Source organism: Mobula hypostoma, chromosome 2, assembly GCF_963921235.1.
Source record: "Mobula hypostoma chromosome 2, sMobHyp1.1, whole genome shotgun sequence".
Taxonomy (NCBI): Eukaryota; Metazoa; Chordata; class Chondrichthyes; order Myliobatiformes; family Myliobatidae; genus Mobula; species Mobula hypostoma.
Window position 1 is genome coordinate 147,233,699 of NC_086098.1, and position 26,599 is coordinate 147,260,297.

Consider the following 26,599-nt stretch of genomic DNA (forward strand, 5'->3'; position numbering starts at 1 on the left):
GACATTCAGCAATCTTGAAAAGCTGCAGACAGAGCCAGGGGGCAGCATGTACAAAATTAAATCTGAAAACCAAGAACCGTCAGCTTGATGTTATCTAAACTCAGAGCTTATTCTAACATGCAGATATTTATTCTTGTTTTGAGCTATTTCCTATCATTTAGACTAGATACAGCATCATTAATTTGAAAGAGCTTGTTAATTTTTTTCTTTTCTATTTCCTACTTTGTAGATCTTTAAATATGTCCCTTCGTGCTAATTGCCGAACTTGCTCTTCTGGGCCTGGCTGTATTTACTTTCAAAAGGATAGGGCACTTTCGCAGCTTGAACAATTCAACTTTTTACCAACCTAGTTTTCAAGTGGCGTTTACATAACTCCCGGCTAAAAACAACAACCCACAGAGCGTTAACAGAGATGCAATGAACAATTAATCCAGAGTAAGAGAAGTTGTGCAAGACCGAGGAATGGCTGCAGCAGTTTGGTCATCTTCCCTCAACCATTTCCTGCTCCCACCCCCAAACCCCCTCCAACGTGTCTGGAAAGTACTTGCTCAATGGGAGACGTTTGGTGAAAGGACACAAACGGGTGAGGTGAGATTTGGCTACCTCACCACAGTCAGTCACAGCACAGGACCGAGTGGGGAGACATGACGTCGGCCCACCACCCTGACCCTTCACACCCACCACCCATCTTCCCGGCACAGATTTGAGTTGATCTCGGTCCAACACTCCACGGCACGGAGCAGTGATCCAGTACCACATCACAACCCAACTCTCAGTTGGGTGGTAGAGGAGAGACTTCACCATCTCAGAAAGCCCCGCACGGTCTAGACAGAGAACCCCTCCCCTCAGAGACACCAAGCATGGACTGCTGGCCGAGTGAGAGAATCCCTTCTCTCCACTCAGGGCCCAACACAACCTAAGGAGAAAACCCCTCAGAGCCCCCCGTACGGCCTGCGGGCCGAGGGAGAGAACCAAACCGCTCCTCTTCACTCGCCCCCCCCCACCCACCCACCCACCCACTTACTCACCACGTACGAGGAACCGTTCTCGCCGCTCAGCACCTCCGTTTCAGGGATGGAGAAGTGCATGGTGTCGGGGGATACACACGAAGGGCAAGGGACGAGTCCACCGAAAGTTTCAGCGCTAGACCAGCCCGGGACACTTCAGCAGCCGCCGCCCGCCATCTTGAAAGCGCGATAGCTCAGAACGGGCGAAGAGGCGGAACTCGGGGACGGGGATGACCCCGCCCACTCCACGCCTACCGCCAACTGGATTGGGTAGATGTCAGGCAGAGCTGTTGTCGGTCACCGCGCGACCGCTCCGAACCGGGGGCGGAATCTGGAGTGGCCGCGCCTACTTCCCAATTACGGCCAATCGGATTGAAGAGATCGCCGACCGAACAGCTGTCAGTCATTGCTTGACCGCTCGGAACGGGGGAATGAGGGCGGGACTCCGGATTCGCCCCGCTCACTCTCCAAATGCCGCCGATCGGATTGGATAGCTCTCTAGCGGAGCGGCTGTCAGTCACTATGTGAGTGCCGACTGTCAGGCGATGCGGGGAGTTGAAACAAGTACCAGTCGGGAGGTTTGAGGACGGGTTAGGGGTATTTAATGAGGCTCCATGTAACCTCTAATGTCATTAAACGCTTAATATAAGCATGCTGTTGTGGACACAGGGAACTGGTACTCAGTGAACCTCACTTCCATCTTCTACAGACGTTTACACTCTATTTGAGACATGAGAGCCTGCAAAAGCTGGAAACCTGCAGCAATACACTCAGATGCTGGAGGAATACTGGATCCTGCAGAAAGAGACTTGGCCCAAGACGTTGATTATCCAATTCTCTCCACGGATGCTGATTGACCTGATGAGTTCCTCCTTCACTTTGTATGTGTATTTGCACACTGGGTGTGCGTCTCTATGTGTATGTGTGCACGGGGTGTAGCCTCTGGATGTGCACTCTTGTGTGTACTTATTTGCACGCAGCTTGTGCATTCTGTGTAGGAGTATTTGCACGCTGGATGTGCACTCCCTCCATATGTATGTGTGTTGTGAGCACGCTTGATTCCTGCCGAAGGGTTTTGGCCCGAAACGTCGACAATACTCTTTTTCTCCATAGATGCCGCCTGGCCTGCTGAGTTTCTCTAGCATTTTGTGCTTGTTGCTTGGGTTTTCAGCATCTGCAGATTTTCTCTTCTTTGCGACTCTTTGTGTATGTGCCCTTGGAGACGGCGTACTACCTGTACAGGAGCGTGTTTGCACACTGGGGTGTACACTTTCTGTATGAGTTTTTGTATACTGGGGGTGTGCACTCTGTATGGGTGTGTTGCACCTTGGGGTTGTGCACCCTGTACGAGTGTGTTTGCACTTTGCGCTCACTCTGAGTGTATACTCCGCTGTGAATGGGAGAGCCGGTCTGCGCAGGCGCAGTAGTTACCAGCCCGCGCCATGTCTGAGGGAAACGGGACCGTGTCCGGGCCTTCGGCCACCAATGCCGTATCAAACGCCATGCCTTCACCCGGTAAGGATTTGTTCACTCGTTCTCCTTCGCTAGTTCACGCTGAGGAAATGGTGACTGACCAAACTCCGTTTGGTTCTGCCTGGCTTTTCCTGGCCTCCGGCAGCTGCCGTGAAGCCTCGGGTTGGGAGTGGCGAAGGGCCGCGGACAGGCACCGCTCTCCCGCCCAGCGTCCACCCTGGACTGAATGGTCCGGGCCCGCTGCTTGCCCGGGTGAGAATGTCCAGGGATGGTTACACCAGAGACTGCAGATAACTGGAAATCCATAGCAACAGCACGCTCGCACACACAGCATGCTGAAGGCGCTGAGCAGGTCAGGGAGCATATGTAGAGAGAATGAAAAGTTGATGTTTTAGGCTGAGACCTTTCAATCAGGACATAGTTAGTAAGTTTGCTAATACTTAGATGGTATCATAAGCAAGAGAAAATCTGCAGATGCTGGAAATCCAAGCAACACACACAAAATGCTGGAGGAACTCAGCAGGCCAGGCAGCATCTATGGAAAAGAGTGCAGTCGACGTTTCGGGCCGCGATCCTTCATCAGGATAGGTGGTTTAGTGGGCAGGGGAGAAGGTGATCATTAATTGAAGGGGGATTTTGATGAGCTGACTATGTGGTCCAAGGTGGCGAATGGAGTTTAATTCGGATAAGTGTGAGATGCTGCAGTTTGGAATGGGAATTGGGATTATTGTCAAGTACTGAGCTACAGTGAAAATCCTCACTTGCTGAGATGCAATGAAAAGTTTGATTTAGGACATAAGAGTTTTTATAGATGCTGGACATCTGATGCTGGGTCTAGACCTCTCCATAGATGCTCTCTGACCTGCTGAGTTGCTCCAGCATTCTGTGTATGTTGTTGAAAAGCTTGATTTGATCTGTTGCCAGAGATTACAAATACTGTAATGAACCCAGGTAGCATGGTGGTTAGTGCAGTGCTATTGCAGCTCGGGGTGTTCCAGTGTTCGGAGTTCAATCTCAGTGCTGACTGTGTGGAGTTTGTACGATCTCTCAGTGAATGAGTGGGTTTCCTCTAGGTGCTCTGGTTTCCTCCCACAGTCCTAAAACATACCAGTTGGTAGGTTAATTGGCCATTGTAAAACTTCCTGTGATTAGGCTAGGGTTAAATCAGTGGGTTATGGGTTTTCAATTTCTCTAGTCATAAGCAGAAGTATTCTGTTAGCTTTTGTGATTACTTGCTATAGCTTTGTGCTTGCTTTCTGTGAATTATATTCTAGATAACCAACTGTCCTTCCATGTAGTCTGCCAGCATTTAGTGCACTTTATAAATTTTTTTAAACTGTTGGAATGGAGCTATATCTATCCGATTGCAGATAACTTTTGTCTTTTTAATCAGTCTTGCTGCTGAGGGGAAGGAGTTCCTCATGGCTGCTTCTCCTTTCACTGGCCAAGGGAAGTATTAATAACTTGTATATATAAGCATGTTTAACACAGACAATGTATTTCAAAGTTCTTTTGGATCATGGAAAAGTACAGCACAGAAACAGGCCCTTCAGCTAATCTAATAAATAAAGGCATCCGTTAGTCTTGCGAGACCATGGATCTGCGCCTGGAAATTCTTCACTCTCTAAGGTGCAGGCCTGGGCAAGGTTGTATGGAAGAGCAGCAGTTGCCCATGCTACAAGTCTCCCCTCTCCACGATACCAGTGTTGTCCAAGGGAAGGGCATTAGGACCCATACTGCTTGGCACCAATGTTGTCGCAGAGCAATGTCTGATTAAGTGCCTTGCTCAAGCAGACGTTGCCTCGGCTGGGGCTTGAACTCACAACCTTCAGGTCGCTAGTCCAATGCCTTAACCACTTGGCCACATGCCCACCCAGCTAATCTAGTCCATGCCAAAACCATTTAAACTGCCTGCTCCCATTAATCTACACTGGGACTACAGCCCTCCAAATCCCTATCATCCATGTACCTGTCCAAAGTTCACTTAAATGTTAAAATCGAGCTTCCATGCACCACTTGAATTGGCAGCTCGTTCCACACACTCACAACTGTCAAGAGAGAAGAAGTTTCCCCTCATGTTCCCCTTAAATGTTTCACCTTTCACCCTTGACTTGCAGTGGAAAAAGCCTGCTTATATTTACCCTATCTATGCCCCTCATAATTTTGTATCCCTCTATCAAATCTCAATCTTCTGCCTTCAAAGGAATAAAGTTCTAACCTATTCAATCTTTCCTTATAACTCAGGTCCTTCTGACCCAGCAACATCCTTGTAAATTTTCACTGTACTCTTTTAGCCTTATTTATATCTTTCCTGTATGTAAGTGACCAAAACTGCGCACAATGCTCCAAATAAGGCCTCACCAAAGTCTGTACAACTTCAGCATAGCATCCCAACTCCTGTACTCATACTTTGAATTATGAAGGCCAATGTGCTGAAGGCTTTCTTTATGACCCTATCTACTTGGAATGAATTATGGGCCTGTATCTCAGATCTCTTTGTTCTACGACGTTCCTTAGTGCCCTACTGTTCACTGTGTAAGACCTACCCTGTGTTAGACTTACTCCTACCAAAGTGTAACACCTTGCACTTGTCTGTATTAATTTCCTTCTACCATTTTTCAGCCCATTTTTCCGCCCATTTTTCCAGCTGGTCCAGATCCCTCTGTAAGCCATGATAGCCTTCCTTGCTGTCTACTACACCCCCAATCTGCAATGGGATAAAGTGCAAACATGAAAATAAAAGATGTTCCTTAAAAGCAAGGTTAAATAAATGGGTTTTGAGTTGGCGTTTAAAAGTGTCAGCTGAGTCTGCATTCTTGCATTAGTTTTAGGTACTGAGTGCCACAGTTTATGAGCAGAGTTTAAAAAAAATAAACTTCCGAGAACAGTTTCGTTATAAACTGTGAGGTGTCAGTTCCCTTGTATCAGATTAACGTTGCTTTCATAGAACACACATCTAAGGCATTCTAAAGCACTGTAAAGTTTGCTGTCTTTCTAAAACTTGTATCTCTTTCTGGAATTCCTTGTTTACATTTCCAGCGACAAAATGTATTATTCATCCTGTGATACGCTGCATAAATGGTGATGAGTTGCCACCCTGAACTGTAGCCAATAAATTTCATTGCATTTTTTTTGGGAGATACAGTGCGGAACAGGCCCTTATGGCCCAGTGAGTCACGCCATACAGTAACCCACCTATTTAACCCTAGCAGAGTTACAGGACAATTTACAATGACCAATTAACCTACTAACCGGTATGTCTTTTGACTGTGGGAGGAATCCAGAGCACCCAGAGGAAATCCACACACTCCTGGGGAAAAGCTACAAACTTTCTTGCTGAAGATGGCGGAATTGAACTCTAACATCCAATGACGCGAGCTGTAGTAGTGTCATGTTAACTGCTACACTGCCGTGGCGCCTTCTGGATTGGTAAACTACTTCAGAGAGCAGTAAAGCATCTGAAATCATAGTGCTGATTTGCTGTTGCTGTTAAAAGGAAGACTTCCATATACGTGGAGAACCTTTCACAGTTGGTTATCAAAAAAAACACTTCATAGCTAGTTAAATATTTCTCAAATGAAATCACTGTTGTAATGGAAGTAACACAGCCAGTTAGTATGTAGGACGTGTTGCATATGACAATGACAGATAATCTAATTTTGTGATGTGGAGTTGAAAGATGAATAATGGGTGGGGACTGGGCATAACCTTCTCTCCTTCAGCCCCCACAAACATAGTTGGTGGACTGATCGTTGAGTATGTAGAGGGGTGTGGGGCAAAGAGGCAAATAGAATTCAGAGAATTGCTATCTAGCACTGAGATAGATGAAGTAGTTAGTTATCAAATAGAGTAAAGGAACAGATGTGTAATGGTGCAATTCCACAGATTCCTGAGTGGTTATGAATGCTGCGATTACTGGAAGACACAGGAAATGAGTAGAGACATTAGGCTGGAATTGTATAAAACACCACCAAAAAACTGCTTGATTCTTAGCACAACAGGACAGAAATCATCTCCATTTCATGTCTACCACATGGTATTGTTTTGACCACTTTAGCCTTCAGGGATCCGAATGCATTGTGGCCCGGGATCCAGCAAAGCTCTTATTGCTGTAATCATCTTAGATGTAATATTGCAAATCAGCCCCCAACAAGCTCTCCGCAGATCAGCTGAACAACGGGGGAACACTTCAACTTTCTATTCTAACTACAAAACCAGTCCTTTGTTTGGGGCAAGGGTTGGTTGTGTTCTCAGAAACGGTGTGTGTTGCAACTTTTTTTTCTGTATTATAAAGGCCAGGTATTGACCCATGCATTGAGTGGGGGTGAATTTTATATCTCAGATTTTCTGGTAGTGATTTGTGTATGAGTGACTCTCAGTTACCCAAATGGCCATAATGCATAGGTTACTTGTATTTAATATTTCAATTTGCCTGCTGCCAAGAAGCAAAATAAAGTAATCAAATGTGATGTACCTTTTCTTTTCCAAAGGTCAGTTATTCTTAATCAAATTGCTGCTTTTTCTGGATTGGAATTTGTTTGGTGTTTGAGAATTGACAAAATAAGACCCAAAAAAAAAGCACGACACTTAAAGCACAGACCATTTTGAAAGGACGTTTATATGTTTAAAATGTATATTGTCACATAGTAATGAATATTTTCTCTGCTTTTGTGTATTTTAGATGAAGAGAATAAGAGCGTCCAGCAACAAAAGGTAGGTTCTTTAAATGACCATTGTAGAAATCTGTTAGAAATAGAAAATAGAAAACTTTGAGTTGGTGGCGAGCTGTATGAACAATAATTTATAGGGAAAGGTTGAATAGGTTAGGACTTTATCCCCAAGAGTGTACAGTAGAAGATTTGACAGAAGTATACAAAATGATGAGGGGTACAGATAAGTAAATGCAAGCAGGGTTTTTCCACTGAGGGCGGGCGAGATTACAACTGGAGGTCATTGGTTAAGGGTAACAGGTGAAATGCTTAAGGGGAACATGAGGGGGAACTTCTTCACTCAGAGGGTGGTGAATGTGGAACGAGTTGCCGGCACAAGTGGTGAATGCGGATTCAGTTTCAGCATTTAAGAGAAATTTGGACAGGTACATGGATGGGAGGGATATGGAAGACTGTGGTCTGAGTGCAGGTTGATGAGACTGGGCAGATTAATGGTTTGGTATGGACTCTGTGGGTTGAAGGGCTTGTTTCTATGCTGTGGTAATATGGAAAGATAAGCAGGAAGGCAAAGGAGGTGGGGTGGCGCTCTGAGATCAGGGCGATTGTGAGAGACGAAATAACATCTACGGAGCAGAATGTTGAGTCCATCTGGGTAGAGATTAAGAATAGTAAAGGGAAAAAAATCACTGGTGGGAGTTGTCTATAGGCCACCTAATAAAAATATTGCAGTGGCAGAGGCGATTAACCAAGAAGTAACTTGAGGCTTGTGAGAATAGAACGGCAGTTGTCATGGGGGATTTTAACTTCCACATAGTTTGGGTGAATCAGGTTGGTCAAGGAAGTCTTGAGGACTTCATAGAATGCATCCGTGATGGCTTTCTTGAGCAGCGTGTTAGTGAACCTACAAGGGAAAATGCTATCTTAGATCTAGTCCTGTGTAATGATACAGGTAAGATTAACAATCTTGTAGTCAGGGATCCTCTTGGAAAGAGTGATCATAGTATGATTGAATTTCGCCTACAGGTGGAGGAGGAAATAGTTGAATCTAAAACTAGTTTATTATGCTTGAACAAGGGAGACTATAACAGGATGAGGGAGGAGTTGGCTAATGTGGATTGGGAGCACAGGCAATTTGGTAGGACAGTTGAGGAACAGTGGAAGACTTTCAAAGAGATTTTTCACACTGCTCAGCAAAAGTAAGGACAGTAAGTGTGGGGAGATCCAGCCTTGTATAACTAAGGAAATAAAAGATAGTGTCAAATTAAAAGCTCGTGTACTAAGTCGCAAAGAGTAGTAGGAGACTGGAGGATTGGGAAATCTTTAAAAAGCAACAAAGAATAACTGAACGAGAAGCAAGGAAAGGGAAGATAGAGTATGAAAGTAAATTAGCACAAAATATAAAAACAGATAGCAAAAGTTTTTATAAATATATAAAGCGGAAGAAGGTGGCTAAAGTCAACACAGGTCCCTTGGAAGATGAGAATGGGAAATTGATATTGGGTGATAAGGAAATGGCTGAAGCATTGAATGACTATTTTGTCTTCGCAGTGGAGGACATGTGTAATATGCCAAAGAAGGATGTTATGGATGAAATAGGAGGTGAGGACCTTGATAAAATCACTGTCACTAAAGAGCTAGTGATGAGCAAACTAGAGGGCCTGAAGGTAGATAAGTCTCCTGGTCCTGATGGGATGCATCCCAGGGTGCTGAGGGAATTGGCGGAGGTTATAGTAGACCGGTTGGTAATCACTTATCAAAACTCTGTAGACTCTGGGGAGGTCCCGGCGTATTGGAAGACAGCAAATGTCACACCATTTTTTAAGAAGGATGTAGGCAAAAGACAGGCAACTATAGGCCAGTTAGCTTAACATCTGTAGTCGGGAAAATGCTTGAAGCTGTCATTAAGGAAGAAATAGCAAAAGATTTGGAAAGGAGTGGTTCCATTAGACAGATACAGCATGGATTCGGAAAGTGCAGGTCCTGTTTGACAAACTTACCGGAGTTCTTTGAGGACATAATGAGTGCAGTGGATAGGGGGGAACAGGTGGATGTCGTATACTTGGATTTCCAGAAGGCATTTGATAAGGTGCCGCTCAAGAGGCTTATAAATAGGATATGGATGCATGGAGTCGGAGGAAGTGTATTGGCATGGATAGTGGATTATTTAACCAAAAGAAGGCAGAGAGTTGGTATAAATGGGTGTTTCTCCGGCTGGCAGTTGGTGGTGAGTGGGGTGCCGCAGGGGTCTGTGCTGGGCCTGCAGTTGTTTACCATTTACATTGATGATTTGGAAGAGGGGACTGAGTGTAGCGTAACAAAGTTTGCTGTTGACACTAAACTGAGTGGAAAAACAAGTTGCACAGAGGATGTGGAGAGTCTGCAGAGGGATATAGATAGGTTAAGTGAGTGGGCCAAGGTCTGGCAGATGGAATGCAACGTTGGTAAATACAAGATCATCCACTTTGGAAGGGATAATAGAAGAGCCGATTGTCTTTTTTTAATAAATCCTGTTTGATCCATATGTATTAATTTTGGTAAGTATTTAGATAATCTACTAGATAAAATTTTTGCTATTATTTTATAATCTTCATTCAACAAAGAAATAGGCCTATATGATGCTGGTTTTAAAGGATCTCTCTCTTTTTGGCAATACTAATAAAATGGCTGTCGAAAAAGATTCTGGAAGTTTATATGTTCTTTCTGCTTGACGTATTAACTCCATAAAAGGAGAAATTAATAAATCTTTAAACTTCTTGTAAAATTCAGGCGGGAAACCATCCTGTCCTGGAGATTTATTACTCTGAAGTGATCCTAAAACTTCTTCAACCTCTTTTAATGTACAAACGTTTGTAAAAGGCATATCTAATCCCTTCTGTTCTTTCGAGTTCAATTTTGGGAGAGTTATTTGTGATAAAAATCTTTCTATCTCATTAACGTCATTTTGAGATGCGGATTGATATAATTCAGAGTAAAAACTTTTAAATGTTTTGTTAATTTCTAAAGGTTTATAAGTAATTTTATTTGCACTTGTTCTAATTGCATTTATCGTTTTGGAAGCCTGTTCTGTTTTCAACTGCCAGGCAAGAATCTTGTGTGATCTCTCACCTAACTCATAATACCTCTGCTTAGTTCTCATAATTGCTTTTCTCGTTCGAATACGATGATGTAACTCGGTTACTTAGTATAATTGATTTAGCACAAAAGAGGGAGGAAATGAGTGTGGCAGTAGCTTTGGATGCAGAAAAAGCATTTGATAGATTGGAATGGGATTTTTTATTTAAAATACTGGAAAAATATGGGTTAGGAGTACCTTTTATAAACTGGATTAAAACCTTAAATTCTAATCCCAACGCTAAAGTAGTGTCAAATGGCCAAATTTCAGCACCATTCCAGTTAAAAAGGTCAACTAGACAAGGCTGTCCATTATCACCTGCTTTATTTGTATTGGCGGTAGAACCATTAGCTGAATTAATTACAAAAACAACAGGAATTCTGCAGATGCTGGAAATTCAAGCAACATACATCAAAGTTGCTGGTGAACGCAGCAGGCCAGGCAGCATCTATAGGAAGAGGCGCAGTCGACGTTTCAGGTCGAGACCCTTCGTCAGGACTAACTGAACTCTTCCTTCAGTTAGTCCTGACGAAGGGTCTCGGCCTGAAACGTCGACTGCGCCTCTTCCTATAGATGCTGCCTGGCCTGCTGCGTTCACCAGCAACTTTGATGTATGTAGCTGAATTAATTAGAACTGATTCCGATATTAAGGGTTTTAGAGTTAATGGGGAGGAATATAAGATTATTTTATTGGCTGATGGTATTTTGATCTATTTAACAAACCTATTGCATTCATTGCTAAATTATCTTCTAGATTGGAAGAATATGGGAAAGTATCAGGGTATAAAATAAATAGGGATAAAAGTGAAATTTTACCCCTTACTAAAGGAAACTATAGTCAATGTTGATTAGCAACTCAATTTAGATGGCTGATATTTAGGTATAAGAGTTGATAATGATATAAAGAATTTATATAAATTAAATTATTTAGCACTATTGAAAAAAATTCAAGAAGATCTTGATAAATGGATGACATTACCAATAACAGTAGTGGGTAGAGTTAATGCTGTAAAAATGAATATATTTCCTAGATTACAGTATCTATTTCAAATTCTACCAGTACAATTGCCGCAGAAGTTTTTTCAAGAGTTAAATAAATGTGTGAGGAAATTTCTTTGGAAAGGTAAGATGTCAAGAATATCGTTGGAAAAATTGACATGGAAGTTTGATTTAGGAGGGTTACAACTTCCAAATTTTAAGAATTATTGTAAAGCAAATCAACTTAAATTTATTGCATCTTTTTTTGACGAACAAAAACCGGCATGGATTAGAATAGAATTAGATAAGACAGGAGAAAATACATCGGAAGATTTTATATATAAATGGGAATCTAAATGGATACGGGAAAAGAAAGAATCTCCTGTATTAAAACATTTGATCTATGGAATGAGATAAATGTTGATGATGAAATAAAGAAATTTTTATTAGTGAGGAGACCTTTGATTCAAAATAGACTTATTCCTTTTACAATGGATAATCAACTTTTATATAATTGGTATCAAAAAGCGATTAGATGTATAGGAGACTGTTATGAAGGAGGTATATTGATGTCATTTGAACAATTAAAGAATAAATATAAAATATCAAATAACACTTCTTTTGTTATTTTCAATTAGGGCTTATTTAAGAGATGAACTGGGTCAAACAATGTTATTGCCGAAACCTAATGAAATTGAAACTTTAATTCAAAAAGGAAAAATTAAAACATTTACCTCTTTTATGTATAATCTGATTCAAAAACAGACACTTAAACAAGGAATCCATAAGTCAAGACAAAAATGGGAAACGGATTTGAATATTAATATTGATGAGACAAGTTGATCAAGACTATGTCTCGACAGTATGACAAATACAATAAATGTTTGACTCAGATTAGTACAATATAATTTTTTTACATCAATTATATATTATACCGCAAAAAAAATAAATAGTTAAATTCAAAGTTATCTGATCAATGTTTTCGGTGTAATCAGGAAATTGGTACTTTCTTACATTCTACTTGGTCTTGTTTCAAAATTCAACCTTTTTGGATAAATTTAGGAGTTTTATTGGAACAAATTATTGGAACAAAACTTCCACATAACCCAATATTATTTTTATTAGGTGACATTGAAGGGATAAAACCGAAACTTAAATTGAATAAATATCAGAAATAATTTATAAAAATTGCATTGGCAGTAGCCAAAAAGGCTGTTACAGTTACTTGAAAATCGGATTCATATTTAAGTATGGATTGTTGGAATAATGAAATCTTTAGCTGTATTCCACTTGAAAAAATTACTTATAATTTAAGGAATAAATATGATACATTTTTGAGTATTTGGTGCCCTTATTTACAAAAGATAAGATTGTATATATAGGTGCTCTGATGATAAAGATGTTGGTCCTCCGGGGAAAGAATCAAATACATATATTAAATTTATTTTGAATCCCATGGAGCATGTGGAGACCTTCCAATATCCAGACAGTCTTTCTTTCTTTCTTTCTTTTTTTTTGTCTTTTTTTTTCTTTTTTTTTAGGTAGGGGTATGTTACGGGGGGAAGAGTTAAGGGGAGGGGGGAAAGGTAGATATTCTATGTAATTAAATTTGAAAATTGAATAAAAAGTTTTTAAAAGGAATAATAGAAGAGCAGATTATTATTTAAATGGTGAAAGACTGCAGCATGCTGTTGTGCAGAGGGACTTGGCAGTGCTTGTTCACGAATCACAAAAAGTTGGCTTGCAGGTACAACAGATTATTAAGAAGGCAAATGCAATGTGGCCTTCATTGCTAGAGGGATTGAATTCAAGAGCAGGGAGGTCATGCTGCAACTGTACAGCGTACTGGTGAGGCCGCACCTGGAGTACTGTGTGCAGATCTGGTCTCTATACTTGAGGAAGAATATACTGGCTTTGGAGGCAGTGCAGAGGAGGTTCACCAAGTTGATTCCAGGGATGAAGGGGTTAACCTATGAGGAGAGATTGAGTCGCCTGGGACTATACTCTCTGGAATTCAGAAGAATGAGAGGGGATCTTTTAGAAACATACAAAATTTTGAAAGGGATAGATAAGACAGAAGTAGGAAAGTAGTTTCCATTGGTAGGTGAGACTAGAACTAGGGGACATTGCCTCACGATTCAGGGGAGAAGATTTAGGATGGAGATGAGGAGAAACTGTTTTTCCCAGAGAGTGATGAATATGTGGAATTCTGTGCCCAGGGAAGCAGTTGAGGCTTCTTCACTAAATATATTTAAGATACAGTTAGATAGGTTTTTACATAGTATGGGAATTAAGGGTTATGGGGGAAAGGCAAGTAGATGGAGCTGAGTTTACAGACAGATCAGCCATGATCTTATTGAATGCTGGGGAAGGCTCAATGGGCCGGATGGCCTACGCCTGCTCCTATTTCTTATGTTCTTATGTTGTGTTCTATGACTGTAAGCAGCTGTACCAGGAATGATGGGAGGAAAAGATTGCATGGAGACAACACTAAGAGCAGGAGAAGAAACATTGGCAAAGGATGAGCGACTAGTAGACTAAATTCAATTGGTCTTGGTTGATCATAGTGCAGTGAAATGATAGCTGTACTTGGTGTATCTACACTGGACTCTTCTGGGACAATATGGACTAATTTCCTAGCAGACATGAAATTGTGACTTGGGTCAGGAAGTGACTGATCGTGTTTCCCAAGTAGCCCTGAAATGATGTTTGATGCCTTTCACTCTGCTGTGGTGGGATATGGATTCTCAACAACCTGGTGCTGAGAGTTTTAGAAAAATATTTTTAGAAAGGGCAACACTTAGAGATTAGTTTTCTTAAAGCTGCATCTACTAGACGTACTAGGCCACTATTATACTTAGTTAAGGAATGCCTACTGTTCCATGCCTGGACTGCATTGTAGTAAGTCAGATCACTTGGCTGTCTTTTCCCCTACCTGCGTACAGGCAGAGGCTAAAGAGTAAAGCTTCAGAGATCAGGACCACAAAGAGGTGGTTGCGGAAGGCAGAGGTGCTGTTCCGGGATTGCATCGAGTCAGTGGACTCTGTAAACTTACTGATCAGATGTTGATGATGAAACCTACATCAGGATGCTCTTTATCATCCACTGCTCGGCATTCAATACCATCATCCCCTCAAAACTAATCAATAAGCTCCAAGTGCTTGGTCTCCTTGTGCAACTGGATTCTGGATTTCCTCACTTGCAGCCCCCAGTCTGTTTGGATTGACAACAACATCTCCTCCACAGCCTGCAGCAGTACAGGTGCACCACAAAGCTGTGTGCTTAGCCCCCTGCTCTTCTCACTTTACACTTATGACTGTGTGGCTTAAAGTACAGCTCCAATGCCATAATTTAAGTTTGCTGATGACACCACTGTCATAGGCCAAATCAAAAGTGGTGATGAATCAGCATATAGGAGGGAGACTGAAAACCTGGCTAAGTGCTGTTGTAACAATAACTTCCTGCTCAATGTCAGCAAGACCTAGGAGCTCATGCTAAACCTGGAAGAAACTAGAGGTCCATGTGCCTGTCTTCATTGGAGGTTCAGAGGTGGATAGGGCTAGCAACTTCAAATTCCTAGGTGTTATTATTTTGGAGGACCTAATGCAATTATAAAGAAAGCACAGCAGCACCTCTACTACCTTAGGAGTTGGTGGAGATTCTGCATGACTTATAAAACTTTGACAATCCTCTATAGATATGTGGTGGAGAGTATATTGTCTGGCTGCATCACGGCCTGGTATAGAAACACCAATGCCCTTGAATGGAAAATTCCTACAAAAAGTAGTGTATTTGGCCCAGTCCATCATGGGTAAAGCCCTTCCAACCATTGAGCACATTTACGTGAACCACTTTCGCAGGAAAGCAGCATCCATTATCAGGGACCCCCACCACCCAGGACATTCTCTCTCTTTGCTGCTGCCATTGGGAAGCAGGTAGAAGAGCATCAATACTCATACCACCAGGTTCAGGAACAGTTATTTCCCCTCAGTTCCCCAAAGGGGATAACTTCACTTGCCCCATCATTGAAGTGTTCCCACAAATGGACTCACTTTCAAGGACTCTTCAAGTCATGATCTCAATATTAATTGCTTTTTTATTTTTTATTATTATTATTCTTTTTGCATTTGCCCAGTTTGTTGTCTTCTGCAGTCTGGTTGGATGCCCAAGTTGGGTGGTCTTTCATTGATTCTGTTATGGTTATTAATCTATAAACATATTGAGTATGCCCACAAGAAAATGAATCTCAGGGTTGTATATGGTGACATATATCTACTTTGATAATTTATTTTTAAGATTTGAGGTATTTTAGTGAATTTCTTGTTACCTGACAACATAATAATACACACTTTAGAATTAGAATTAATCTAACTAAATTATTTCTTTTAAAAGAATAGTATAGCACAGTACCGGGCCTTCACCCCATGTGCTGATCTATATAAACCTACGTCATGATCCCTCCTTGCATAGCTCAAAACCCTTCATTTTTCTTTCATCGATGTGCCCAACTAAGAGTTTCTTAAATGTCCCTAGTGTATCAGTCTCTACCACCATTCCTGGCATCCACCACCGTGTGTATTTAAAAAAGAAAAAAATACAAACAACCTCTGTCATCATCTTAAACTTTACTTAATACACCTTTCACTCAATCCATCAAGACTGCTGTACCATTCCATCTTGGCCAATTTATTATCCGTCAGAACCCTATTCTACCTTCTCCATGCAACCTTTGATGCCCTGACTAACCAAGAACCTGTGAACCTGTCAACCTCTGCTTTAAGTATACTTGATGATTTAGCCTTTTCAGCTGTCCGTGGTAATGAATCCCACAGGTTCACCACCCTCTGGCTGAAGAAATTCCTCCTCATCTCTCTTCTAAATGGGTGTCTCTCTATTCAGAGGCTGTACTCTCTGGTCTTTGACTCACCCACGATTGGAGACATCCGCTCCATCTAGGCCTTTCAATGCTCAATGGGTTTTCATGAGATTCTGACCCCCCCCCCCATTCTTCTGAAGTTGAATGAGTACAGGCCTAGAGCCATCAAATGCTCCTCCTACATTAACCCTTTCTTTATCATGAACCTCTCTGGGTGCTTTCCAATGCTAACACATCTTTTAGATAAGAGGCCCAAAACTGCTCACAATACTCCAAGTGCCAATGCCTTGTAAAGCCTCAACATTACATCCTTGCTCTTATATTCTAGTCCCTCAAAATCAATGCTAGCATTACATTTGTGTTCCTTATCATTGACTCAACTTGCAAGTTCCCTTTTAGGGAATCCTGCACAAGAACTCTCAAGTCCCTTTGCACCTCTGATTTTTGAATTTTTTCCCCATTAAAAAAAAATAGTTTACGTCTTTATTCCTTCTACCATAGGACATGACCATGCACTTCCCTACACTATATTCAATCTAATAACTAACTCAGAACAGGCGCTTCTGGCCCAGTGAGCCACACTGCCCAGCAACCCATTTATTTAACCCTAGCTTAATCACAGGACAATTTGCAATGACTAATTACCCTACTAACCAGTACGATTTTGGACTGTGGGAGGAATCCTATGGGGGTCACGTACAGACTCCTTACAAATGGCATTGGAATTGAACTCCGAACTCTGACGCCCTGTGCTGTAATAGTGTTCCACTGACTGCTACAAAACCACTGCGCCCCATTTTGTGGGTTTTTTAAAATTAGTATGTTCTTTATCTTATTGTGTTTTTTTTTTGTGCTGTACTGGATCCAGAGTAACAATTATTTTGTTCTACTTTACACTTTTGTACCAGAAATGACATTAAGCAGACTTGAATTTTGAATCTTCTATTCTACATTTTATGAATATGCAAAAATACTTAAATGTCTGCATTAATTTCAATCATTGCTACCTGTAATACTACCTTTGCCAACTCAATGCACCTAATTCTAGCAGAAACAAAAATAAAACACCACCTTAACAAAGGAATTTTTAAGTATGGAATAACTTATTTAGAAAATAGTTGCTTTTTATCTTGTTAGGTTTGTTTTGTCTGGATGGATAAGATAAGTGTTTTTTCTGTGTATGGTTATCTTTGATCGTTCTGATCTGTTACTGTATAAATGTCATGTGATGTGGCACTTTCAAATTCCTGGATAGTAAGACGAGCAAATTGACTTCATTCAAATTGCTATTAACTGAGGTCTTGTGCTGTCCCAATTCTAACTTCTAAAAGGTCACAACACTATCCAAAAAGAGAAGTAAATCCAAAGTAGATTAGTGTAATCAGCCTGGTCTTGCTGACAACACTGTTGAAATGCAATATTCCACTCTCTTCTGGGGATCTCTAGCCCATGATTACATTTGGGGTGGTCATGAGAACTTCATCCATTGGTAGCACACAGAGCCCTTGTGTAACAATTCACCCACCTGCCCCGTCTGTGGGTGGGTTTCCATTCTCCATTCTGGTTACCCTATCTCCCTCTCTCTTCTCAGCTGACAATTACCTCCCTCGGGTGCCATTTCTCCTTCCCTTTCTTCCATGGTCCACTGTCCTCTCCTATGAGTTTCCTTCTTATTCAGCCCTTTACCTTTTCCACTTATCCCCTCCCAACTACTCAGTTCATCCCTCCCTGCACCAATCTATGCACTTCCCCTTCACCTGGTCTCATCTGTCTCCTGCCAGCTTGTACTTCTTTCCCTCCCTCCCATCTTCCTATTCTGGCTTCTTCCCCTTCCTTTCCAGTCCTGGTGAAGAGTCTTGGCCCGAAACGTCAACTGCTTATTTCCCTGCAGAGATGTTGCCTGACCTGCTGAGTTCATCCAGCGCCTTGTGTGTTGCCTGGGACCCACAAAATCAGAGGGGAAGGAAGTTATCCTTGATCCCGAGGGATTTCCTAAGAAAAATATCTACTCTTTTGTAAACCATTTACTTTACAGTGTCAAGAAATCATTCGCGCATTTGTTGTATTCATTGTGGGTGGTCATACAAAATAGGATTTGTGGATCAGCTGGGCTCTCCTACCTATTGTGTACTGTGAAGGTTAATGATTACAGTATCCTGAGGATAACAGAGATTCTTTGCGGTCTCCTAATGAAAGTATCTCATTTTGTGAATCTCTAATATCCTATACGGTTATCATTGGCCTCCTCCTCTCTTCTGGGAGAAGAATATATGGATGCTGATCAGAGGGAATCCCTGGTAGCTGCCAGTTTTCTCTTGCTTCTGCTCTCCAGGTTTTTCATTGTATTACAGGCTCCTGCTCCCTGAGCAGTACCTGATGTCATTGATTGGAGAGATTGTGTAGCATGCAGCAGGTAAGGATGAAAGTTGCATGTCTACATTGTGGGTTCCTGCAAAGTGCCCCTAGACCTATGCCGGCAATGGGATCCCGTTTCAGGAGATGTTGGTATGTTCCATTCTGAGGCTCCTGTACCTGTGCTCAGCTGCTGTAGCGGAGACTGCTTTTGTGACTGCTGACATCAGTCCAGAGCCAAGCTGGTGTACCAAGGATCCAACTCACCAATCCCACTCCAGCCTAGGCTGAGGTGCCTCCAAATTCAAAGTAAATTTTATTATCCAAGTGCATGTATGTCACCGTATACAGTCCTGAATTCATGTTCTTGTGGGTATACTCAAATCAATAGAATAACTGTAATAGAATCGTTGAAAGACTACCTAATTTGGGCAGTCAGTGCAAAAGACCACAAACAGTGCAAATACAAAAAGAAGATATAATATAAATAAATAAGCAATAAATACCAAGAACATGAGATGAAGAGTCCTTGAGTCCATTGTTTTCAGACACCCTTAGGACTGTTGCCTTTTGTGCTTCTCAGAAAATTAATTTTCACAATTAGGCAATTCTAAAGATCCCCAACAAGTTGTACTTTTAGGGAAATTTTTCCTTCTGCAGCACGGGTTCCCAACCTGAGGTCCACAAACCCCTTGGTTAATGGTAGGGGTCCATGGCATAAAATAAGTTGGGGAACCCTGGAGAGGTTGTGGATTATTAAGTGATGTCAGAGTACAGCCAATGGCAAATATTCAGAAAGGGAACCAGTTACGTTTAATATCATTGGCATGTGTCATGAAATATGTTCTTTTGTGGCAGCAGTACTTAATAAAAAAAATTATTAGTTGGAGTAATTATATATAAAATTCTATCTATATATATATCTTAAATAAGTAGTGCAAAAAGAGGTTTTGTAGCTTGTTGTTTAGTGCTGAGGCTGTGATAGTGTTGAACACTGAGCTGTAAAAACTAAACAGCATCCTGACAGATATTGCTATTGTCCAGATGGTCCAAGGCTGAGTGAGATTGCATCCACTGTCACCCATTGTGGCGATAGTCAGCAATGTTGGCAAATTCCACTGTACAGAATGGGTTCTGTTCTGCATTTTCCACAGCTAATTGGCATTCCTTTCTTTTGTCTCTGGTACAGTGCATCTCCATTGGATTGCTTCTGCTTAATTTCATTACAGCCACTGGAATTGCTTTCTGGGTCATCTGTTTTCTTGAGACTCCTCTGAAGTATTTTATTTCCTTTCTCATACCATTCATGACTGAAACCTAGTTTATCCTTTTCTTTGCTTCTTGTGACCCGTGCCCTCTTTCAAGCTCTCAGACTGTTTAATATTATAAATTGAATCCGTTGAAGATATTTTCTCATGTGATTGTGAAAACTGAGCATCTGTAGTACTAACCAGAGCCAAAACCCGATATGGCTCCCTTCTTAGCTAATCTGGCTTTTGACTTTCATACTTGCATGCATATTAAAGTTAAATAGTTAAACATTGTGGGAAGTGAAAATGGGTGTGATTCATTAACTAGCTTTATTCACACTTTGGAAATGACTACATCGTGTGGTGACACAACAGCAGCTAGTGGAGCTGTCGCCTTATAGCTCAGAATCTGAATCTATGCCAATCGAAACCTCTGGCCTGGTCTGCATGGAATTTCATATATATCAGGGATCAGGGGTCCCCAACCTGTTTTGCACCGCGGACTGGTTTAATATTGACAATATTCTTCCGGACGGGGGGGGGTGGGGTGTTAATCATGACCGGAATATCGGTGATGTCAACTATAAGTCACTTATAAGTGGCTAATACACTCAATTTCGTTTCTAAAAGGGTTTATCTAACGAATTTAATATTAAACACTGTGTGTATTTTCCTCGCATGAATATAGTGATAAGTCACTTATATAAGTCAATAGCATCATAACATTTTAAGTAACGTTTGGATATTAAACACACAGCGCATAGTTTCCCCATATGAACATATAAAATCATATATATATATATGAAATAGGCTACTGAATATACTTCCCCTGGGTTCTCTGGTGTCCTTCCGTATCCCAAAGACATGCAGGTCAATACGGTAACCAGCTACTGTAAATTACACTTGGTCTATAGGTGTGTTTTAAAATTTCCGGGGAGTTAATCTGAATGTCGGGAGGATAGTGAGAAGAAACAGTCATGATGGATGTAGATAGAGTAAATGGCTTTTTCCATGAGGTTCGGTGAGAATATAACTAAATGTCATGGGTTAAGGGTGAAAGGAGAAATGTCAAAGGTGAACATGATGGGGAGCATTGTCACTCAGAGGGTGTTGAAAATGTGGAACGAGCTGCCAGCGGAAGTGGTGGATGCGGGTTGGTTTTAACATTTAAGAGAAATTTGGATCGGTACATGGATGGGAGGGGTATGGAGGGTTATGGACCAGGTCAATGGGACTTGGCAGATTAGTAGTTTGGCAATGACTAGATGGGCAGAAGGGCCTGTTTCTATGCTGTAGTGTTCCATGCCTCTATAATTAATAGAGGATGGGCTTGCTCTTAATACCAGCATGGACTTGATTGCCCAGAATGTAATACCATTCCTGGCAAACTAGTAACTCACTAACTTCGTTTACTTTAAGGAGAATATGGAGATTGAAATAAAGCACACTATATCCTTGGGAGGGGGGGAGGGGGAAGGTTTCTTTTTCTCATTTAGTCTTCTCAGGTAGCTTTTGCACCTCTCTTTGCAGCCTCTTCCATACTCTGAGCTAAACACTAGTGATCCGGAGACGGAATCACATCCCACATTGGCAGTCACATCTTTTAGGGATGAGTAAAACTTATGGGCAGCATGGTAGCATAGTCGTTGTACAACACTTTACAGTATAGGCCAACCAGGTTCAATTCCCACCCCTGCCTATTAGGAGTTTGGGTGCTCTGGTTTCCTCCCACAGTCCAATGACATACCGGTTGGTAGGTTAATTAGTCAATGTAAATTGTCCCATGATTAGGCTAGGATTAAATTGGTGCATTGCTGGGCAACAAGGCTGGAAGGGTCAGAAGGGCCTACTCTAAGCTCAATCTCAATAAAATCAGAAAAAAAGAAAATATTTATTTTCCTATATCTCTTTTCATCATATAGTTACTGGTGGGGTCAACAATTAATGGCTCTATTACATTATGGTAACATGCCCTTCCAGTTCACCCATTTGACCACTTAACCTACTAACTTGCACGTCTTTAGATTGTAGGAGGAAATTGGAGCACCCGAAAGAAACTCACACAGTTTCGGGGAGAATGTACAGACTGCTTACTGACAGCGGCAGAATTGAACCCGGGTCGTTGGCACTGTATTAGCATAACTGCTATGCTGCCTATTTCCTTAAATCTTCAATCCTCCTCTCCACTTTTCAAAAAACACCTTTTTTTTTAAAAGCAAGTATTCATCCTTGCTTTCATAGATTAGAATCCATTTTATATTTTTAGTCTTCAGACAGTTTTCAAAAGAGCTGTTCAAAAGTCTTGGGCACCCTGGATTTTTTTTAAGCAACACACATCAAAGTTGCTGGTGAACGCAGCAGGCCAGGCAGCATCTCTAGGAAGAGGTACTGTACCTCTTCCAAGAGATGCTGCCTGGCCTGCTGCGTTCACCAGCAACTTTGATGTGTGTTGCTTGAATTTCCAGCAGCTGCAGAATTCCTGTTGTCTGGATTTTTTTAATGTGGTTTCAGATGGTATTGCCTCCACAGAGGCCCGATCTCAACATCATCAAGGCTGTCTGGGATTACTTGGTGAGATAGAAGCAAGCAAGACAGCTAAAGTCTGCAGAAGAACTGTGGCCAGTTTTGGAAGATGTTTGGAACAACCTACAAGCCGATTTTCTTATAAATTGCAAGACAATGAACATAAGAGAATTATTGCACTTTTAAAGGCAAAGGGTAGTCACACCAAATATTGATTTGATTTAGTTTTTTACTGCTGGCTGCACTTTATAATACGTTTTTGATATTTAGAAACTTTCCATTTCATTGTTTTGAAAACATGTTCGCTTTACAGAATTTTCTTATACATGTGCCTAAGACTTTTGCACAGTACTGTAAGTGTAACATGTTGGTACTGAGAGTATTCAGTCTGTGGCTCTTCATTTTTGGGCAGGTTTTGGCATACTTTCTCTTCTTACGGCCTACAATAGACCAGTTTTCAAAGGATGTTGACAGGGTGGCAGAAAGAACACAATGGATTGAATGTGCTTTGTATTTGTGGATAGTGTGCTGAAAGCTTTTTTCCTCCTTTTTGTAAAACGTTTCCGGTTCAGTAAACAGTTTGCTTCACCAGTTGTTTATTCACACACCAGGAATGTACAGTGGGACATTAACAATTTGTGTTCTCAGCTGTTTTAAAAAGGCAACATCCATCATTAAGGACCCCTATTACCCAGGACATGTCTTGTTTTTCATTGCTACCATCAGGAAGGAGGTACAGGAGCCTGAAGGCACACACTCAGCAGTTCAGGAACAGCTTCTTTCCCTCTGCCATCCAATTTCTAAATGGACATTGAACCTATGAATACTACCTCACTACTTTTTTAAAATTTTTGTTTTTGTACTAATTTAACTATTTAATATACGAAACATAGAAAACCTACAGCACAATACAGGCCCTTCGACCCACAAAGTTGTGCTGAACATGTCCCTACCTTATAAATTACTAGGGTTACCCATAGCCCTCTATTTTTCTAAGCTCCATATACCTATCCAAAAGTCTCTTAAAAGACCCTATCGTATCAGCCTCCACCACTGTTGCTGGCAGCCCATTCCACGCACTCACCACTCTCTGTGTTTTAAAAAAATAAATAAATAAATTACCCCTGACATTGCCTCTCTACCTACTCCCCGGCACCGTAAACCTGTACCCTCTTGTGGCAACCATTTCAGCCCTGGGAAAAAGCCTCTGACTATCCACATGATCAATACCTCTCAATATCTTGTACACCTCTATCAGGTCACCTCTCATCCTCCCTCACTCCAAGGAGAAAAGGCCAAATTCACTCAACCTGTTTTCATAAGGCATGCTCCCTCATCCAGGCAACATCCTTGTAAATCTCCTCTGCACCCGTTCTATTGTTTTCACATCCTTCCTGTAGTGAGGTGACTAGAACTGAGCACAGTACTCCAGGAGGGGTCTGACTTGGGTCCTATATAGCTGTAACATTACCTCTCGGGTCCTAAATTCAATTCCATGATTGATGAAGGCCAATACATCATAATGCCTTCTTAACCATAGAGTCAACCTGTGCAGCAGCTTTGAGCGTCCTATGGACTTGAACCCCAAGATCCCTCTGATACTCCACACTGCCAAGAGTCTTACCATTAATACTATATTTTTCCATCATATTTGACCTACCAAAATGAACTACTTCACACTTATCTGGGTTGAACTCCATCTGCCACTTCTCGGCCCAGTTTTGCATCTTGTCAATGTCCCACTCTAACCTCTGACAGCCCTCCACACTATCTACAACATCCCCAACCTTTGTGTTATCAGCAGGTTTACTAACCCATCCCTCCACTTCCTCATTCAGATCGTTTATAAAAATCATGAAGAGGAGGGGTCCCAGAACTGATCCCTGACGCACACCACTGGTCACCGACCTCCATGTGGAATATGACCCGTCTACAACCACTCTTTGCCTTCTGTGGGCAAGCCAGTTCTGGATCCACAAAGCAATGTCCCCTTGGATCCTATGCCTCCTTACTTTCTCAATAAGCCTTGCATGGGGTACCTTATCAAATGCCTTGCTGAAATTCATATACACTACATCTACTGCTCTTCCTTCATCAATGTGTTTAGTCACATCCTCAAAAAATCTCAGTCAGGCTCATAAGGCATGAACTGCCCTTGACAAAGTCATGCTGACTATGCCTAACCATATTATACCTCTCCAAACATTCATAAATCATCGGCAGTGGCTCAGCAATCTCCTCACTCGCCTCCCACAGTAGTCTGGGGTACACCTTATCCAGTCCCGGTGACTTATCCAACTTGATGCTTTCCAAAAGCTCCAGCATGTCCTCTTTCTTAATATCTATATGCTCAAGCTTTTCACTCCGCTGCAAGTCATCCCTACAATCACCAAGATCCTTTTCCATAGTGAATACTGCAGTAAAGTATTCATTAAGTACCTCTGCTATTTCCTCCGGTTCCATACATACTTTCCCACTGTCACACTTGATAGGTCCTATTCTTTCACGTCTTATCCTCTTGCTCTTCACATACTTGTAGAATGTCTTGAGGGTTTTCCTTAATCCTGGCCGCCAAGGCCTTCTCATGGCCCCTTCTGGCTCTCCTAATTTCCTTCTTAAGCTGCTTCCTGTTAGCCTTATAATCTTCGAGATCTCTAACATTACCTAGCTCTCTGAACCTTTGGTAAGCTTTTCTTCTTGACTAGATTTGTACACAACAGTTCCTGTACCCTACCATAACTTCCCTGTCTCATTGGAACGTACCGATGCAGAACTCCACACAAGTATCATAGAATAGTACAACACAGTACAGGCCCTTCGGTTGTGCCAACCCTCAAACCCTGCTTCCCATATAACCCCCCACCTTAAATTCCTCCATATACCTGTCTAGTAGTCTCTTAAACTTCACGAGTGTATCTGCCTCCACCACTGACACAGGCAGTGCATTCCACGCACCAACCACTCTCTGAGCAAAAAACCTTCCTCTAATATCCCCCTTGAACTTCCAACCCCTTACCTTAAAGCCATGTCCTCTTGTATTGAGCAGTGGTGCCCTGGGGAAGAGGCGCTGGCTATCCACTCTATCTATTCTTATTATCTTGTACACCTCTATCATGTCTCCTCTCATTCTCCTTCTCTCCAAAGAGCTTAGCTCCCTTAATCTCTGATCATAATGCATACTTTCTAAACCAGGCAGCATCCTGGTAAATCTCCTCTGTACCCTTTCCAATGCTTCCACATCCTTCCTATAGTGAGGTGACCAGAACTGGACACAGTACTCCAAGTGTGGCCTAACCAGAGTTTTATAGAGCTGCATCATTACATCGCGACTCTTAAACTCTATCCCTTGACTTATGAAAGCTAACACCCCATAAGCTTTCTTAACTACCCTAACTACCTGTGAGGCAACTTTCAGGGATCTGTGGACATGTACGCCCAGATCCCTCTGCTCCTCCACACTACCAAGTATCCCCTGAACATTTGCCACATTTCTTCCGTGCCTTTCCCTGAGAACATCTGTTCCCAATAAACTTACTGTACTTAAGTTTTCTCCTGTTATCTGTTGCATTGTGCTGCCACAAAGACAATAAATTTCATGACATATGCTGGTGATATTAAACCTGATTCTGATTAAGATTTTCTTTACTCATTTTTTTTTGTTCCTGAATTCAGTAAATCGTGGTAATAGGTTGTATTATGGGCAGCGTCTGTAATGCCTTCTTTGTCCTGGACGCATGCAAGTCCTGCTGTGATGGTAAACTGCAGACAATGACCTTTTCTGCTTTCCTGACCGATATATTGAAATAACCGATAAATCATTAACCCAAATAGCATGCCTCTGGTGAACAGAAGCAATATTTCATACCTGGATTTCATGAGTAAGTTAATGTGTATGTTTGCTGCATGCCATGTCGATATCAGTTGTCTTAAACTTTAATGAGTCTTAAATGATACTTGATAATTCACTGGCAATTGCAGGTTTTCATTTTTTTTGCAATACACATCAAAGTTGCTGGTGAATGCAGCAGGCCAGGCAGCATCTCCAGGAAGAGGCACAGTCGACATTTCAGGCCGAGACCCTTTGTCAGGACTAACTGAAGGAAGAGTTAGTAAGAGATTTGAAAGTGGGAGGGGGAGGGGGAGATCCAAAATGATAGGGGAAGACAGGAGGGGGAGGGATGGAGCCAAGAACTGGACAGGTGATTGGCAAAAGGGATATGAGAGGATCATGGGACAGGAGGCCCAGGGAGAAAGACAAGGGTGGGGAGGGGAAACCCAGAGGATGAGCAAGGGGTATAGTCAGAGGGACAGAGGGAGAAAAAGGAGAGTGAGAGAAAGAATGTGTGTATATAAATAAT

The 26,599-nt window shown here is 41.8% G+C and overlaps 2 protein-coding genes across 4 annotated transcripts in view; one reads left to right on the plus strand and one right to left on the minus strand.

The window, feature by feature from the left end:
* snx17 (sorting nexin 17) overlaps positions 1 to 1,214 on the minus strand; it is a 77,650-nt gene extending 76,436 nt beyond the window's left edge. For both annotated transcript variants that reach the window (XM_063040859.1, XM_063040857.1), the window contains exon 1: positions 1,029 to 1,214. In XM_063040859.1, coding sequence (XP_062896929.1) covers positions 1,029 to 1,088 — 60 coding nt within the window. In that variant the 5' untranslated portion in view covers positions 1,089 to 1,214. The remainder of the gene's footprint in view (positions 1 to 1,028) is intronic.
* A 374-nt stretch (positions 1,215 to 1,588) lies between these two features.
* eif2b4 (eukaryotic translation initiation factor 2B, subunit 4 delta) overlaps positions 1,589 to 26,599 on the plus strand; it is a 65,916-nt gene continuing 40,905 nt past the window's right edge. Inside the window, exons 1-2 of one of the 2 annotated variants that reach the window (XM_063040861.1) lie at positions 1,589 to 1,888; positions 7,162 to 7,193. Coding sequence is in view for 1 of the 2 variants with exons in the window: in XM_063040860.1 (XP_062896930.1) it covers positions 2,450 to 2,522; positions 7,162 to 7,193 (105 nt within the window). In the remaining variant the exon portion in view is untranslated. Of the gene's footprint in view, positions 1,889 to 2,384; positions 2,523 to 7,161; positions 7,194 to 26,599 lie in introns of those variants that run through there. The other variant, XM_063040860.1, reaches the window with a different exon arrangement.